At 45.7% G+C, this 18,744-nt stretch overlaps 1 protein-coding gene across 2 annotated transcripts in view; it reads left to right on the top strand.

Moving 5' to 3' along the window:
• RHOQ (ras homolog family member Q) overlaps positions 1-18,744 on the top strand; it is a 33,523-nt gene that overhangs the window by 853 nt on the left and 13,926 nt on the right. For both annotated transcript variants that reach the window (XM_037807805.1, XM_037807806.1), the window contains exon 2: positions 73-131. In XM_037807805.1, the coding sequence (XP_037663733.1) occupies positions 73-131 (59 nt within the window). The remainder of the gene's footprint in view (positions 1-72; positions 132-18,744) is intronic.

Raw genomic sequence — 18,744 nt, 5'->3', positions numbered from 1 at the left:
TGGGGATCGAAATTGCCCCGGAGCCCAGGTCATTGTGAGCTTCTCTCTCCGCCCCCACTTCTGTCCTTGCAGTTAGCGTCACCGTGGGGGGCAAGCAGTACCTCCTGGGACTTTATGACACGGCCGGACAGGTGAGTGACTAGCCCCTGGCCTGCAGAAACCCCCACCCCCAGCTGTTTCCACAGTTATGGGTGGGCGCGGAAGGGTCTTTGAAAACCGAGGCTGCTGGGAACCAGGAGCCCTCTTTCTGACTCAGGTCTTTATTTTTAAGGCGGCAAATTAGGGAAACAGAAACAAACCCAGACCAGCCCACCCATGTGAACCCCTGGCCTGTGAAAGTTTTTGCGTGTGTGTGCCTTTCTGTATGGGCCTGTGTGGGTCCCAACTCCTGTTGCAAAGTGGCAGCGGCCAATCATGAGGAGCCCTTATTTTTAGTTGCAGATGACCAGGTCTCCCCCTCACAGCCCGTCTGGTCCCTCATTGGTGAGTGGTCTGCCTTTCGGAGCAGCCTGATTGGTGGGAAATGGCATCATCTAATATGATGGGAAGGCATTTGGTCCTGGTTGTGTTTATTACAACATCATTGCACTCTGGGACTCGAGTCCCTGAAAACGTAATTTATGGTGTTACCAAAGGACCACAGGGGAAAACAACAACAACCAACCAGCCACTCCCTGGGGCGTTGGGTGAGGAGGGAAAGGGTTGAAGGGTTAGGAGTTCAGTGTGAATCTGGGAGGAAGAAACACCCCCCACCCCCCGCTTCCCACCCCCGGAAGACTAGGTGACTTTGACTTTGTCTGGGTTTTCTTTGGAAGAGCTTGTGCAGGGGGGAAAAAAAGCACACTCTTTCCTGCAGCCTCTGACCAGTACTTGCACATCGGAGGAATTCAGGCTTTGCTCCCACTATCTCCCTGTCCCAGCTCCACTCTCCTCCTAGACCCACTTTTATTCTGGGTTAAGATGATTGTGTAGAGTGAAGTTCTGCAGAACCCAGCCCTGTGATTAGACCTGACGACTGGGGCAGAAGTTTCCACATGCCATGCAGACTTGAGTCCTTGAGGACACCGGAGCAGCTGAGGGGTTTAGAGAGTATCTCTGGGGGAAGTCCTGTAGTACAGTTTCCTTATCTGTAAAATGAGTTTAAACAACCACACACACAAAAAAAAGACCTCCCCTTTGGGAAGTTATCGTATGCCAAATGCTTAGCACTGAGCCTGGCACTCATGGGGTGCTCCATAAAGAAGAGCTGTTCTTTGAAGCTCATCTAGATTTGGATTTCAAAATGGTAGGTTCCAGATTAGATTCTGCATTGGATTTGGAAAAATGATTAGGGGTGCCTTGATGGCTGTGATTTCTAAACTGTTAAGTTAGAGGAGTGTCTGAGGCTAGAGAAAGTGCTGGCAGAGTGAGGTCCTGAGGCCTCTCCACTTAACCATACTGGTCCAAGTCAGTACATTCAGTGCTCAGCTTTCCATCATCCCTTTTGGATGCCTGCCTTGTACTTGTTACTCATTCAGCCTCCACAGAAGGTGTGGAGGGCAAGAGAATTGAGGCAGAACTCACTTAAATAAGACCAACTTTTAAAAAGTACAGTTGATAAACAAGGGGTTGGAATTACTGGTTCAAAGGAGGGAGGTTTTAGAAATGTGTTTGTAAGTTGAATTTCTTTTCCTCCTTTTCCCTTGTCCCCATTCCATGCTCATTTTTTTTTTTGCTATAATCTCTATTCAGTAAGACATGTATATATCAGACTTGTTCTATGCATATTCCAAACCAACTAATGTATATTGAATCTCTTCTACATATCAGGCATGGTGCAGTCATATGCAAATATTACCTAATTTACTCCACAAAATAACTCTGAGATAGGTAGTATTCCATTTTTGCAGGTGAGGAAGCTGCAGCTCAGAGAAGCTAGGTTGATTGCCTGAGGTCACACAGCTTCTAACAGACATTAGTGGGCTTGGGATTTGGGTCTTAATTGTCTTGCAGTGAGCCTTGGGAAGTGCTTAGCTCCCTCTTGGGTTGATTTGATTGTCTGTGTGTCCATAGTATCTGGAGTCTTCATACTCCTTCTCTGAGTGGGATATATGCCATCTGATACAACCTAGGAGAGAACCTAGGTCCAGAGGGGGGGGAATTTGCCCAAAGCCATCTGGAGTTGTGCCCACACACAAAACCAGTGCTTTCCATGTGCCATCATAATTGCTCTGTCCTGTGGAGGACTGTAAAACATGTACCAAGTGGGATCAACCTATCCATAAGGTTTGCACATTACTACTTTTACCTAATGGTGGGACACCTGTTCCGTTGGCCAAGATGTGTGCTAGCCCCCTTGGCATTTTTCTCAGTGCCTTTTATGAGGTTGTACTGAGTTTTGTTTTTGGTCAAACTTACAATTTATCTTTCAGCATTTAAGGGCTTATAACTAATGAGCAATCTCAGCGATGTAATCATCAATGAGACCTAATGACAGGAGCCCCCTGTGTACCTTGCACTGTGCTAAGCCCCCGGGGAGGAAAAAGAGTAAATTTAAGATGGGAATCTGCCATTGGTGCTGGCTGTAGAGGTAGAAGTGTCTGGGTCAGATGCCAGCTCACGTGTGTTATGTAGGAGATTCCTGAATTGTGCGTGGTCATTCAGCCCCCACGCCTCTATGAATCAGTATCAGATCCATTTTATAATCACACAGAGAGAAATATGTAAGCTAGATGGCCAACGGAGTAAAACCCTTGGAATCAAACAGGATTGGGTTTAGGTCTCCTCCTTGTCGTATTAGCTGTGTGATCCTAGCTAAGTTGTTTGCCTTCTCTGAGACCTAGGAAAAGTGTGCATTAATTACAATGTGCACTATAGGCTGGTTTAAGTTGTTGAATGTATGTAAAAACAGCTGTCATTATTCTTCATTCATAGTAGGTGTGTAATAAACATTGCAAACAATTTTAATGCATTTTTTATTGTGAACTTTAACATATATCCATAACAGTGATAACTTTCAAAGTATGATTCAAGAAGTCGTTAGAGAGCAAACTTCAAAGAATGACATGGGTCACAGTTCCACAACTTCAGCTATTTCCATTATTGTAAAATATAACATACATACAGAAAGGTTATAACTTTCAAGCAGTTATATAGGTAATTTCAAAAATTGTTATGGGTTACAGTTCCACAGTTTCAATTCTTTCCTTATTATGCAATGTAGGGTGTATACAGAAAGCTAAAGACCCTCAAAGCACAATTCAACGAGTAGCTATAGAGCAAATTTCAGAGGATGCTATAGGTTACAGCTCTACCATGTCATTTTCCTCCTTCCAGCTGTGCCAGCACCCCAACATCCAAATATATGTGTATATATATATATTTATATAAAGTTTCAGTATTCACAGACCCCTATCAAATCCTATCTTGCCTGTTGCTACTCCTTCCTTTCACTTAATCTCTTTCTCCATCTTCTGGGGTGTCTAGGCAGTGAGCACCCTAACTTGTTCATATTGAAAGGGGGTGTCTACAGTTTGGAGATTGTTCTTAAAGATTGTTGTTCTTAAAGAAACTATTGCCCCTGGGTTTTAGGACTTGTCTGGCATAGGAACACTCCGGTGGATTTAAATTTCTGAGAGAAAAAACTTAGTGAGTGAATCTTTTATAGACTCTCAGGTAAGAATCTAGGTATTTAGAGATTACTTTTGGTAAGGGCATGGCATATTGTGTCCATTTGGGATGTCTAGCTGGAGCTTGCATATGAGAAACCTCCAGGATAGCCTCTCGACTCTATTTGGCATCTCTCAGCCACTGTGACCCCGGCTTGTTACTTTTCTTTTTTCCCCCTTTTGGTCAAGTAGGCATTTTCCATCCCTCACTGCCAGGGCCAGGCTCGTTCCTGGGAGTCATGTCCCGTGTCGCCAGGGAGATTCATTCCCTTGGAAGTCATGTCCTATGTTGGTGGTGGTGGTGGGGGGCAGTTAATGAATTTATTTGCTGACTTGTGTGCAAGCAATTATTGTACTACATTGTGGGCAGTTTTGTGGGGGGAAGGGATCACAGGTAGAAGAGAACAGTGTGTTATGCCTGGAGTTGATAGAAATTCTGCAAGAATGCTAAATCCTAGAACCTTTTCAGCAGAGGTATGGAGCCAGCTTTGCATTGTATAATTCCCACAGTAACCATCGCTAGACACATGGATGCAATTGAGTGCTCCCTGCTCTAAATACCCGTTCTTAACCAGAGCATGCATCTCCAGTGATGTAAGAGAAATAACTATGCGTTCTTTGTGGAATTTGAGAAACAAGTGGGGTATGGAGGCTTCAGTTGGTTTTACTTTTGAGAAGGAAGATGGGATGAGGAGGAAGCTCACAGCACTGGAAAGCAGTTGCTATATCTCCAAAACCCTCCCCGTGCCTGTGGGCACTCACTGTATTTGAATAACAGCAATGGTGCCTCCCTAGGTCACTTACTCTTGGCCTCTGCTTGGACCCCAGTCAAAGCCACAGGCGTCATTCACCCAATTACGTATTGGAGAACTACACTCGAGGGATGATTATAGTAGACAACCTTTTGCCTTCCAGAGCAAGCTTCTTTCCACTTGACCTCTGCTGGTCTTAGCGGGGAGGGAGGGAACACGTGAATGTGTGTTGGAGAGGTCAGTCCCCATTACCTGCTCTGCCTGGGGACATCCCTCAACGCCCCCCACACACTCACCAGCGTCGCAGCCAAAGGAAAGCCTTCTCCTTTTGGGCCAAGCCCCTGGGTGGTCAAGGAGCAGCCGAGACATTTTGACTGCCAAGCATTTTGGAGTAGAAGTTGAGGGAGATGTCTTCCTCCTCCATCTGGCTTCCTGTCTGGGCCTCTGTGGAGCTTCTCCTTTCTTGTCTGGCTCTCAGGACTTCAGTGTAGGCTCCACAGCAGCTGCATTATGTGCTCAGCTTTCTTCTCCTGTCTCTGCACTCTTTGGAGCAAAGAGGAGTGAGAAGAGTTCTCAGTCCCTGCCCAGACAAGCCAGTGGGGAGCTGCCTGGCAAACTGTTCTCTAGCTGCGGGCTCCAGGCCGATGTCTTAATCCTTGGCAGGAAGGCAGAACTTGATGCCTTGAAGAGGGAAGGACTGAAGCCCAGTTTATCCCAGCTCCCAGAATACCCACATGTGTGCTGGGGATGAGTTTGGGATCCCTGGAGTTCCAGATTTAGCCACTATCTCAGTATGTAGAAGTGCATATGTATGCGTTTGGGTGTTTTGTTGCCATGTCTGTTAAATACAAGTCCAGAGAATGCGTGCACGAGAGCTATAAATATCCTACATCTCAGGTGTCCCCGAGGGTTTCTTGTTAAATGACAAGTGAGATCTGATTCTCACTTGACATAGCCCAGCAGCCGTGGCTGCCCTGCAAGCTGCTGGGTGCCTGGGGGAGGCACGTCCCCTGCAGAAGGAAGCTCTGCCGGGGGCAGCCTCGGGATGCCCCGCCCTCTGTATTGCAGGGGCAGCACCCAAGGGCCCAGCATAACGGGAAGGGAGAAGAGGAGGAGCAAGCACAGCTGCTCGTCAGGCTGCCCCTGTCCTTCAGGCAGGGCGCCACACAGCACTCTCAGGGATGGAGATGGGGAGTTAATGGGCTATGGGACCAGACAGAGATGCAGTTAGGAAAAAAAGGACTTCCTGACTATAGATGGGGCCTGCCAGGAACTGATGAGGGCTCACCTCGTCCAGGCTCCCAGTCCCTGCACCCCAAGTTCAATCCCTGAGGGGCCCAGGGAGAGCTTTGGAGAGAAGCCACAGGGTTCCTTCCAGACATCAACTCCAACAGGTGAGAGGCTGGCACTAAGCATCCTGGTTTCCCTTAGTAACCTACTGTGGATTTGTCATCTGTGCATTTTGCTAGCCTTTTCAGAAGCTATTTATATCTCCAACCTGCACGGCATCACCTGGGAATGCTGGTTTCAGCCTCCTCTGTGCTGGGAAGATGGATGGCCTTTGTTTACTCCAGAGCGTCTGCTCTCACTGTGCCTGGGAATCCCCTTCTTTGGACTCTGATGTGGGTTGGGATGTGCCAGCTCAGACTGTGGTCCAGCAGGCAGGGAACTCAGGGTGGGGGAAGTCCCCACCAGCTCTGCAGGGGTGGGATGCTGGCACTGAAATGGACTGGTTTCTGTTTGTGCTGCAGACTTACTGGCCCTTTGATCCGTGTGGCTTCTCCGGCCCTCTCTGCTTCTGTCATGATTCTCTTGAGGTTTGGTATCATTTACACTGTTTAAACCAAAGCTTCCCAACAGATGATTCGGGAATGGGTGTTACAGGTGTGCTGAGATAGCCAACCTCAACACCGGGGAGGGGCACAGAGAGTGTACAGCCACAGGGGGCTGAACATACGTTGTCATTTTCTGTGTGTGCCATGATATGACAAAGGTGAGAAGCATTGCTTTAAACCCTTTGGGTCAGAGGCCTGATGAAGCATTGGCTGTTTGCAGTTTTGTTGCAGAATTTGGGATTTCAGGAGATGAGCCTAATGACATTAAAACAAAACAAAACAAAGCAGCTCTCCATGGGGGGGGAGGTATCAGTTTCTAGCAATATGTGTTGGCAGCAATGGGTACTACCAAGAGGCCTCAGACATAGTATAGCAATGCTGCCAGGAGGAAGAAAGAGAAGCAGTTATAAAGAAGCAGAACACAAGGCCACACATGTCTTTGTAAAAATTAAAATTAGTGACCCTCAGCAGCTGAATTTCCTTTCACTCTGAGGAGCTTGGTTTTGCCCTAATCTGGCATGCTGGGGTCAGGGAGCAGCTTGCTTTGTCCATAGCAGTTTGATGTTCCTCTTTTAGTGCCTCACAGGCAGCTGCTTTGCAGGAGGAAATCAGGGGAGACCCAGCCAAGGAGGCCTGCCCAGGCAGCAGGGTGGCCAGGGCCTCAGAGTTTTCTGGGGCTCCCCAGCTTTGCAGGAGGAAGCAAGGGATGCCTCCTGGACTAGTTCTTGCTTTCTCTAAGCTCCATGAGGACAGGGGCCTGTGTCTGTCTTTCCACCACTTTTCCAGCCATTTAGCACAGTACCTGGTACATGGTTGGCACCCAACAAATATTTTTTTAAATTGAGTTGATTCCTATTTGGTTGTCAACTAATTTGTGCTAAAAGGTCATAGCTGCGAAATAATAGCTCAGGCACAACCCCTTTCCTGGAAAAGCTTTTGTTAATACAGTAAAGCAAGGTTCAAAGTGACAGGCATGTAAGTACGTGGCTGGCCACCAGTTTTATTCCCACACAGGGCCAGGGGCTTAGTAGTCACCAGTGGGCCTGTTCCCCACCCCCATCCCAAGCTCAGCCCTTTGCATCCTTTCTGAGATCTCTTTCTCCCAGATTGATTCATGGAGCACTGGGACACTCTGGGGAGGAGGCAGCTCCGCAGTGGAAAGAGTGTGGATTTTGGATTCTCCCAGACTTTGACTCCCAGCTCTCACTCTTGGTAGCTGTGAGACTCTTGGACAGCCAGCTCACCTCTGTGAGCCTCTCTGCCCCCTCTGCAACATGGGAGAGAATTTCCATCTTGCAGTTAACTGAAAGGATTAGAGATTTTATATGCAGTTACCCTACGTGGCCTGGTGCTCAGTAAGTGGTCAGAGGCCAGCCTTGGGGGGCTCCACAGGAATTCAGTTTGGTTGGTGTTGAGTCAGCGCCAGCACTGTGTTCCAGTCTTCTGGGGGGAAACAAAAGAAGGGGATCAGACCAAATAAAGAGAAATGTCCTCAAGTGAAATCGAACGCTGCACGGTCCCAGCTGGGAAGAGGTGGCAGAGGTGGGCTTTTTGGAAGAGCTAGGCTTGAAGGATGAGCGGGAGGTGGGAGAGTATACCAGTCATCAGTGTGAGCCTTCAAGGTGGACTACCAGGGTCCGTGCCTCAGTTCTGCCACTTCTTGGCAAGGGCCTTGACCTCCCCCAAACCTTAGTTTCCTTATCTGTAAAGTGGGGATTGTAATAGCTGCCTTATAGGACTGTTGGATCAAGTCAGAGCTTCCCAGCTCCCAGATCTGGATTTCCTTAGCCCTGGGGGTGGTTAGCTGGGGCATGGGACAGCCAGGGCTCAGGCTGGTGACCTCCAGCTTGAGCATCTAATCTCAGTCATTTACTTCCTTGTGCTCCTCCCACCCTACCTGCAGTGTGCTGAACAAATCATCTCATTTTCTATGTGTGCCATGAAGTGAAAGCTTGGGAAGCTTTGGGCTAATGATTAGATCGTGCAGGCAAAGGGTTAGGGAGAGCTCATATTCGGGGTGGGGAGGAGCAGGGCTGGGAGAGGAGGTGTCCCAAATGTGTCTTTTTATGGACCTCGGATCCCTGCTATCAGTGTCAACATGTGGAATAGAGTTGATAACTAAATTACAGAGATTTTTCACCCGGTGACTGACAGTTTAATAATTAGAGAGATATTAATCTGGTGCTGTGTTGCCTGTTGATTTTAATAGAAAGAAAAGAAAGTGGGGGGAGGGTCTGTTACTGTTGTTACTTTTGGAGCAGCTGGTGGGAGTAGTGAACCAGCTGCCTCTCTCCATCCCAAGCCTGCCTGCGTCCCCTAGGCTCAGGGTGGCATTTGGGCCTTAATGGCACACTGGTCATTGAATGGCATTTTTACAGCGTACAGTGCATGTTACATCTCTCACCTCCTAGAGGCCTCTCCCCAGCTCTGTGAAATAGGAGGTAAGCGGTGGTTGCCTCATTTTGCAGGTTCAGAGAGGTTAAGTGATGTGCTCTGGGCCACACAGCTGGGAAGAGGCAAAGCCAAGATTAGTAGGGCAGGTTGTCTGACTCCAAGTGCTGTATTCTTTATGTTAAATTTAATTGCCCAACCATGCAAAACATCTCCTTTGCATCACATATGTTCCCTTGTTGGATAATTCATGTTAAAAGTCCATTCCAGGCTTATCATGTTTCTAGATAGAAGACTTGGTGGAGCAGTGTCTGAGGATAGAACAAGCAGGGGCTGCTACTGAAACAGCCATGGGGAAGTTAAGAGTGTGTAGTCAGTCTGTTTATAAACCACCACACTTGCTTAAAAAGAGGGACTTGGGTGGTGCTGCAGGTGACACATTGCTGAGGAGTGTGTGGATGAAGCTCAGTGCTACTTGCCTAAGGTTGCCGCCACTTCCCAGGAGGGAGGAATGGTGAAATGCTCTGCCCCTTTCTGCACCCTCTGCCCTGCTCTGCCTACTAGCCTTGACCACATCAGTTTGCTGTTTGGGGGACTGCCTGGGAGGGCAGCTTCCGCCTGCAAATGACAGATGTCCTTTCTGTCCCATAGGGGCTGCCCCAGGCCTTTCTTTTCTCTCTTTGTTTTTCTCATTTAGGGGAAAATGGCCCTTCAAATCTATTTGTAGATTAGACCCAAAGACTTCCTCTGTCATCTCCTGCTCGTTTTGTTTGCCTTCTTGGTCGCTTCCCTTTGTCACATTTCTGCAGCCTGGGCTGTTTCCGGTGGTGGCCGTGAGGACCCCATGAGAATGTTTCTCTGTCAGCTGGCCAGCAAGTTCCCTGAGCACTTCCTGTGGGCAGGCAGAGGCCCCCCGCCCCCCGAGTTGGGTCAACACATGAGTGATGGGTGTGGGACGAGTGCCTGTTCCCTGGGGACTTAGAGAGGGTCAGTGCCTGCCCATCCAAGGAGGTGAACTGCTAATAAGAGCTAAGCCTTAAAATTTGAGTAGGGGTATTCAGGTCATCTCTTAGATTGGAATCTTGTATGTACTAGATGCTCCCCAATATTTGAATTACTTCATTGGCTCACATAGTATGTCCTTAAACCAACATGCATCTCCTGGAATCTTGTTACAAATGCAAATTCTGAGCTCCGTCCCAAACCCGCTGAATCAGAAACTCTGGGAAATCTGTCTTAACAAGCCCTTCAGGTGATGCTGATGCAGGATAAATTTCAGAGGCACTGAATTTGTACACTTACGCACCTCCTGTTAGCAAACCACCTCCTTCCTCTGCCCTCCCCCCTCCTTGTGCACTGTCCCTGGAGTGCTGGAACATAATTTATTCATTTTTCTAAAACCCCTTCCAACCTGCCAAACACACCCATACACTCTTATTTCTGATTCTTTTCCCGTGGTTGGGACTCTCTGTATTTGTCGGAATGAACTGAATCATTCAGCCACTGGTGCTGCCTGGTGGAAATGAGGCCAAGGCACTATTATGAGAAAACAGAAGCAGAACTACCTAAGGTGCCCTTGGCTCCATTAGTGTGCTGCCTGGCCCAGTGCCGTGCACACAGTAGGCTCCATGGATATTCCTTGATGAGGCCTAAGGGCCAAGCCATTTTCTCTCCTACACGTTAAGCAATCAGAGTCGGAGACCACGGTCAGGCTCTGTTCACGAGGCTGAGGTTGGCACTCCAGGTGATGCCAGGCACTGCCCCTGAGATGGGCGCCAGCTGGGTTTGTGCTAAATTGGTTCCATTGCAACAGGCCATGACATCCTTTTTGTATTAAAATCTCCCACAGGCAGGTCACGGGCAGTGGCTGGAGGAAAGGCCGTCTGGGCAGTAACTGCTTCTTCTCTGGCTCTGAGGCTTTCTGTGTCCTCCAGGCCTCCCTTCTCCCACCTTCACCATCACCTTGTAAACTTTGTCTTTCTTTTATTTTTTCAAACTTGTTCCAGTGTAGAAAACCATCCTCTTCCAAACAGCATGATTGGTCGGGATTATAAATGATTTGGCTCAAAGTCTGTCCCCTCGAAGAGCTGCCACTGAGAGCGTTAAATTCTGATTGTCTGGGTCAATTAAAATTCTGTTGTCTCCAGTTTAATTTTCAAAGGGTTGTCCCTTCCAGCAGCCTGGGTCAGGCTCACACATTGTCTTAAGGTGTTTCTGGTGGCCTCCTTGGCTCTGGAGGGAGGGGGAAGCGGCTAGATGTGAAGGGGGTGCAGAGAAGGCAGGCAGGGTTCCTGCTTCCTTCACACGGGGCCCTCGTCCAGCAGGAGGGAGCCTCAGGTCTTCATCCAGGCTGCAGAGAGCTAGACGGGCCTTTTCCTGCAATTCCAGCCCCTCTTCAGGCTAAATCCCTTCTTGGAATGTTTACCCAGCAAATTGTCTACAGCCTGCAATCTAGAACTTGGTTTCATTTGTGTGTAAACCTTTACTCCCCACCCAAATTGTAAGCCCCTGGGATGGGGTGGGGCAGGGGGCTGCATATGGTGCCTAATGCTTGCCACAAGTTAAGGGGCTGCAGCAGGAACCAGCCATGTGTTGGATTTAAGAGAATCTCTCGGAAAGATTATTATGGAAAGCATCTTTTCCATGACTTAATGTCACCTCCATATTAATTTTCTGATCAGCTCATTTTAAAGGGAATTCTGACCTGTCTGGTCTTTAAAAACAGGTTATGGGTGATTGTTTGAATGCATTGCCTGTTTAAGCACAGTGAAACTCATTTCTGAAATCTGGGAACCCATTAGCAGAAAGGTTGCCAGGTCTAGTTGGATTACAAAAACAAAAAAATGGCTGTGAGTGTATACTGTTCTCCAGAAAGTCTGGAGGTGTAGGAATCCTTCACTGGAAGCTGTGTCTCCAGAGTGTCCTGTGGTCTTTTGTGATGTTCTGGTGTGTGTGTGTGTGTGTGTGTGTGTGTGTGTGTCGGTTGGTGGGGGAGAGCAGACTTGTGGGGCGCCACTTGACAGGGAGAGGAGATTGAATGCTTCCCTTGGGGGGAGCCATGGAAAGTTGGGGTGATGAAGAGAGTGATTACTCAAACTGCTTTCCTCCACTTTCATTTTTTAAAAAATTAAGATATAATTCACATACTAAATTCACCCTTTTAAAGCATACATACAATTCAGTGGATTTTAGTGTGGTCACAAGGTTGTGCAACCATCATCACTGTGTAATTCCAGAACATTTTCATCACCCCAAAAGTAAGCCATTAGCAGTCACTTCCCATCTTCCCCACCCACCAGCTCTCCTGGAGCCACTAATCTACTTCCTTTCTTTATAGATTAGTCTCTTCTGGACATTTCATATGAATGGAATCATATAGTATATGGCCTTTTGTGGCTTCTTTCCCTTGGCAGACTTTTCATGATTCATCCATGTTGCAGCATGATTAGTACTTCATTCTTTTTTATTCCTTTTTGTCATTCTTTATTTTGTGGACATGTTCTCCAGGCTCTGGGAGCCATTTTCAGAGTTGCAAGGCAGAAACTGGAGGCCTGCTGGTCATTATGTCCAGCGCAGCCTTCGCCCCTGCCTCAGAGAGGGTGGGGGCTGGTCTCCCCCATGCCCTTTTGATGTTCTTGTTGGCTCTGCGCCTCTATTCATGATCCTCCCACCTCCATCCATAGTCTTAGATCTTTATTCACCAAATCTATGAGTGTCTGTTAGGTGGGAAATACAGGTCAGGTCAGGTGAAGAACACAAAGACTGTGGGATAGGATTATTCCCCTCTAGGAAGGAACAGAATGGGGAGAGAAGATGTATACAGATGACCAAAATGCAGGTAAAAAATGGGACATGCCACAAGGGGGTAAAAATGGTGGAGTATGAGGTGTGTCCCAAAGTTGCCCAGCTGCCTGGATGCTAGTCCAGAACCTCACAGGTAGGCGGGTACTTGGTGGGACAGCCTAGTTCAGAAACTTGATTTTATCAGGGCACCCACAAATCATCAGGTCCACGGGTCTGATCTGTGTTAACTAATAAGAGATCAAGTTTTAAATTAGGTTACCAATAGGATTAATTTACCATGTGGCCTCAGTGGGAAAATGAACAAAAGATATAAACGAAGAGCTCATAAAAGAAGAAGAGCAAATAGCCTGTGAACACATGGTATGCAAAGATATACAACTAAAAACTAGAGAGCAAATAGATACATAAGTAAAAACTTTTTTCACCTATCAATTTGGACAAGACAGGAAACATTGATACCCAGGAGATAGGGAAATGGAGGCTTCATACTCTGTTGTTGGGAGTAACAACTGATATAAACATTCTGGAGGTTAATTTAGCAAAGACCTTTACATTTGCAATTATCCATTTCCATGAATTTATGCCAAGGGAACATTCAGAGTACACAAAGATTTATATAGAATGATATTCTTCACAGTGTTATTTAAATAGTGATAAGTTATTAACACATTAAAGTGTAGTAAAAAGGGACTTGTTAAATCATAGCATGATGTATATTATGCAGCCATTACAAACTGTGCTTTCGACCATTATTTAAAGAAATGTGAAAAGGCTAATATGTGTTCAGTGTAAACAAGCAAGAATCAAAACCATATATATAGCATGATTACAACTTGAATATGCATATGTATATTATGCAGAGAAAAAAATGGAACAAAGTAGTCAAAATATGTTAAAGTGGCTAGCTCTAGGTGGTGATACTGAATAATTTTAAAAATCTTCTTTATACTTTGTTTTCCCCCAATTTGTTAACATCATTTTAAAAATTTTATCAAAGTTATATATGCAAATGGTTTAAAGTCAACAGTTCTATAAGGTCCTATTATGAAGAAACAAAAAATCCCATTCTACTTCCCCCACAGGAAAGACCTTTCCCATTCCCTGCAGGCAAACACTGTCATACATTAGGTGTTTATTTAGATAAAAAATATCTCTATTGACTTCACATCATGAATGATGAGGCTTTAGCTCCCTTTCATATATACCTTCTACTTCCCATCCACCCTTCTCCAATAGCTGTATTGTAATTTCACTTTGCCCGATGATCAAGTGTTATATTTTTATGACATTGTTATCACAGCTGAGCCACCTACGGTACTATAATTACTTTTTCCTTCATGTACCACTTTTGGTTTCCCTGGAGTTAGTACTTTCCTTGCTTAGTTTTCTCAGTACATCTCACTAATTAACCTCAAACTTACTCTTCCATGCAGTGACACACATCAGACTTTCTATCAGTTTCTTCTTCGTGGAGACATCCTTCTTTAGCCTTTTGACCTGCTCCAGCTTGGCCTGGGTGCTTCTAGCCTGCTACAAGCTGTCTTCCTGGGATTTCTTTTCAACACTGTTGGGATTGCCTTTGCCTCCATCCCTTATATTAGATCTCTGCTTTCAGGATCTCATGAGTTCTTGGTTTATTTGCTCATTTTCATGGAGCATATATTTTATTACTTTCCTGGGAAAAGTTGCATTATAGGCAATTTTTGAGACCCAATAAGTTTGAAAATGTTTTTATTTCTTTCATACCAGATTGACAGCTTGAACATATATTGGAAATATTTTTTATACTTCAGAATTTTGAAGGCATTGCGTCATTGTCGTCTCACTTCTGTTTATGCTGTAGAGCAGTCCAGTGCTAATCTGATTCTTGATCTGTTGTGAGTTACCTATTTTTCCACTCTGGAAACTTTTAGGATCTGCTGTTTCACCCTCCAGAAATTATATGATCCTGGGCTTTTTGGGGGTAGGTCTAGCTGGGTACTGTGTGGGTCTTTTCAATCTGGAAACTCATGTTCTGGGAAGTTTTCTTGACTTACTTCTTTTATTTCTTCACTTCCATTAAAGCTCTTCTGTTACACTTGAATTCCTAGTGTTTTCATGTTGGAGTTGCTAAAATTTTCCTAAATTTGTTCTCTTTTTGTCATTTTGCTCAATTTTGAGAGATTTCCTTTATTTTGTCTTCCATGCCTTCTATTCTTTGTATGTGTGTATGATTCTATTTTTAATTTTCAAGATCCTTTCCCTCTTCTCTGGATGCCCCCCCAACCCCCTTTTAAACATCTTCTGGGTTTTATTTTGTTTTTTGATGGAATATCTTTTCTCATTTCTCCGAGAATATTGATTGTTTTTTGAACTTTTTGTCTCCTTGCATAGTCTGTCTTTTTGGTCTGTGTCTTTCATGGTAGAGATGTTCCTCAAATGTCTACTCATATTTACAAGAGTGGTGCCAGAGCATGTGGGAAGCTCTGTGTGTGCGTCGGTGTCGGGGGTGGGGGGCACTCGTCTTTGTTGTAGGTCAGGGCTTCGCAGTCTCAGCACTATTGACATTTTGGGCTAGATATTTTCTTTGTTGTGGGTGACTGTCCTTTGTATTGCAGGATATTTAGAAGTGTCCCTGATCTCTGACCTCTGCCCTCTAGATGCTGGTATTACTCCCAGGTGTGACATCCAGAAATGTCTTCAGGCATTGCCAAATGCTCCCTTGGGACAACACCCACCCACTCCAACCCCCAACCAGTTGAGAACTATTCCTTGACTCTTCACTGGGGAACCTCTGATGTTTTGGTGTTTCCTCTTGGGCTGGTCATATTCCCTAGAAAAGAATCTTCTGCTCTCCTGCCAGAAGGATTTATGCTGGAAGCTGAGTGGAGGAAGGGAGTTGGGAGTCTCAATTTTCAGTATGTACCTGATCTTCTATTGGACCTTGTGTCCTTCCATCCAGAGAGCCTGCTGTTTTACTTTTCCAGAGAATAAATAGTCTCTGCCTTTCACCGGGGTTGGGGGAGAGCATTTACCATGATAAAAAAAGGGATCTGGGATTTAACAGCTTCTTAAGCAGACTTTCCATTCATCCTCATGTTCATGGCTCCACTTTCAACCCCATTTCCAGAAGACACTGCTCCGACTGCTATGCCTTGGGTTGGGAGTGGATTCTGTAGTGCAAAATGAGATGCTTCTTACCTTTCCCCTCTTTGCTGGCTCAGAATTCAGATTCCCTGAATCCTGACAAGTTAATTCTCACGTGCCTTTCTGTCTTCTAGCTTCTAAAATTTTGTTTCTGTTTGTTGTCGTCTTTCTAGTTTGCTTTATCCTTGTAGCTTTCTGCCTTTTTTTGTTTGTTTGTTTAATTACTGTACAGGTTAGAGGAGATGGGGAGAGAGCAGAGATAAATGCATGTATTCAGTTAACCAGGATTTAAATGGAAGCCCCCCCTTTTAATAATTAGAAAACATAAATATTAAGAGCAAAGCTATAGTAGTGGATATTCTTTTCAGTGTCTGTTATCCAGTATGCCTTTCCTTAGCATCAAGGAACCTGTGAAAATGAATTCATAAGACACTTGCTTGGGATTCGGGCTCTGGAGCATAGGGAGTTGAATGACTTAGAAGAAATTTATGTTTCATCTGGGTCCTGGAAGCCTGTGAAGAACTTTTCCTTCCCACATGAGAGCCCTGCTTTCTGGTGATAAGAATCTGCATGACTACCAGCTCCCGCATCTTACCCTTGGGCAGAGCTGGATAGACACTAATATTCTAATTGTGCAATTTCCACTTTGCTAGACTCTGTGTAGGGTCAGTATAAACTATGACTTTTCAGTTCTCATATTTTTTCAGACAGGCCAAAATATGCTCTGTTAGATAGCATTTCTTTAGTTTGATTGGATTTGGGTGTTTTCAGGTGTCTCAGTCATCTCTTAGTATATTACTACAATGCAGATGGCTTTGTCTACTATGCTTTGCTTTTCATTAGTTTCATCTTTCAAAATGTGGCCTTATGTTGACATTATTAGTGTATCCTACTAGAGTCGTCTTATATAGATGACCTGAACCTGCCAGGTATCGGTGACATTGAGAGGCAGGAACGAGCACTTCTGGCTCCTAGGACTGATGGGGGAGGGTCTGGACAGTTTTCCTAGAGCATATGACAGGGGTATTTGGGTTTGGGGGTAGGGAGGGGACGCAGATAGGACAAGGCATTCCAGGCTGAGAGAAAAACCCAGAAAGAGGCACGGAGGAGGAGAAGTTGGGGAGGCAGTGTGGGAGCACCGCAGTTCACACTGGCTACCGAGTAGGGGATCAGCAGAGGAGCTGTTTAAGATAAGGTTGGGAAAGGAGCTTGGTGCTAGCCATGGCTAGCCCCGAATGCTAGGCTCAAAAGTTGGACTTTGTAAAGGGTGCAGTGGGGAGCCAGTGAAGATGTCTGAAGATCAGTGCCGTAATGGGGAAGATTAATAGAGAAACTTTGGGTAATAATTTTCCGTGTAGCCTTTTCCAGTCCTTAAGGGTGGCTGTATTCTCTCGCCTCTGAATTCCTGTGGCACTTAATAGATATGTCTGTTATTATTAACCTCATGCATATATTCAAAGGCTTCTTTGGACCTGTTTATCCCATTTAATTGTAACACTGACCTTATAAGATAGGCAATATTATTTTTCCCTCCCACTTTCTCTTTCTCTCCCTCTCTTTCCTTCCCTCCCTCTCTCCTTCCCTCCCTCCCTCCCTTCTTTCCTTTTTATGGATGAGGAAAGAGGATCAGAGAGATTGATGTGACTTGCACAAGGTTATGTGGCCTATGAGTGGCAACCCTGGACCTCAAACCAGGCCCTCTTCTGACTAGAAGTCTGTAATCAGCTATTCTAGTGACTTCCCCCTGCTGTCAGTGTCTTAGTGGATTGCTTAACTAAGCTAGGGGTTCTTTGAGGGGATTTTCCAAGCAGCACATAGCACAGGCTCAGTAGAGAGTTGAAATGATGGGCTGCAGGCTGTGATGGGGCCTCTCCTCAGTAGCTTCCGTGGATGGGGCCAAGGGTCGGAACATGGCAAGCCCCTGTGCAGTGTGAGCAGACCACAGGGCGCTCGGCTCTCAGTTTGAAGCTGCCCCTCCCCTTCCCTGTCCCCACCCCCCTCCACCGCACAGTCGCTCAGCGATTTTGCCACCACTTTACCTAGTGCCCTGGAGGAAGGGATGATGCCACCTGTCCCAGCTCTGCTTCCAGGGGTTTTATGAGGATACACAAAAGAGGATGCCACTGGAATGACAGTTTATCTGGTGCTTCTCATAAAGTTGTTTTCTTGTTGTTGCCAATTTCCTCCTCTGCCTGTAGTGTTACTTCTCTTTGGTTTTGTTTCCCTGGTCCTCAGTTTCCTTCAGGAAATGTCACGTCTCCCTGGCTGGGTTTTAGAGTAGGGAATCCAACTCATGGATTGCCTGAGCTTCTCGGGACACAAAGGATGCTGGTGTAAACGTGTGTCCAGGAAATATTTTGCAGATCAACTACTGAAAACAGCCTGTGGCATATCTGGCCTCTGTGTCCACAGCAAAGCCCATGTGCATTTTGGCTTTGTTTTGTTTTTTTTTTTTACATTTCTCAGGTCTTATTAGCCATTCTTTTAAAAAAACATATTTAAAGTGTATTGATTTAGCTATTTTCTAGGTATTTTAATAACATATCTGACTTCAGTCCTTGCCTGCCATGTAAACATATTCACTTATTAAACCAACAAAACTTCTTGGTGTGTTTTTCACAAAGTCGATTTTACCCTCAATCCCTCTCTTCCACCTATACCTCTGTCCCAAGTCTGCTGAAACTGAATAGAGAAGGAGCACTACTGCTCATGGTTGTAAACGAGCAGCTACCACATATGCCTTTTCCAGTCCTCAAGGGTGGCTGTATTCTCTCCCCTCTGAATTCCTGTGGCGCTTAATATATTTGTCTGTTATCATTAATCTCATGCATATATTCAAAGGCTTCTTTAGACCTGTTTATCCCATTTAATTATAACACTGACCTTATACCTTTCATATGCCTTTCATACCTCTCGGCTCACGTAATCTTCCCGCAGCTTCAGAGGAGTATCTATTGTTAGTCCACTTTATAGATAAAGGAAACAGAAAATGTAAGTAAGTTGCCCAAAGCTATAGAGGTAGTAAGCCTGTGATTCAAAAGATTCAAAAGGTAGGAGTCCCAAACCTATGATACACTGCCTGGCTAAAACAAAGAGTCCGAAACTACCTGCTTTCCTGCCTCACTTCCACTTGATGCTTCATGAGACTGGACAAGCAGTGAACTTCTTTGAGCCTCAGTTTCTTTTTCA

Source organism: Choloepus didactylus, chromosome 17 (genome assembly GCF_015220235.1).
Source record: "Choloepus didactylus isolate mChoDid1 chromosome 17, mChoDid1.pri, whole genome shotgun sequence".
NCBI classification, from domain to species: Eukaryota; Metazoa; Chordata; class Mammalia; order Pilosa; family Megalonychidae; genus Choloepus; species Choloepus didactylus.
Note: the sequence above shows the minus strand (reverse complement) of the source record. Positions and strands in the feature narration are given on the sequence as shown.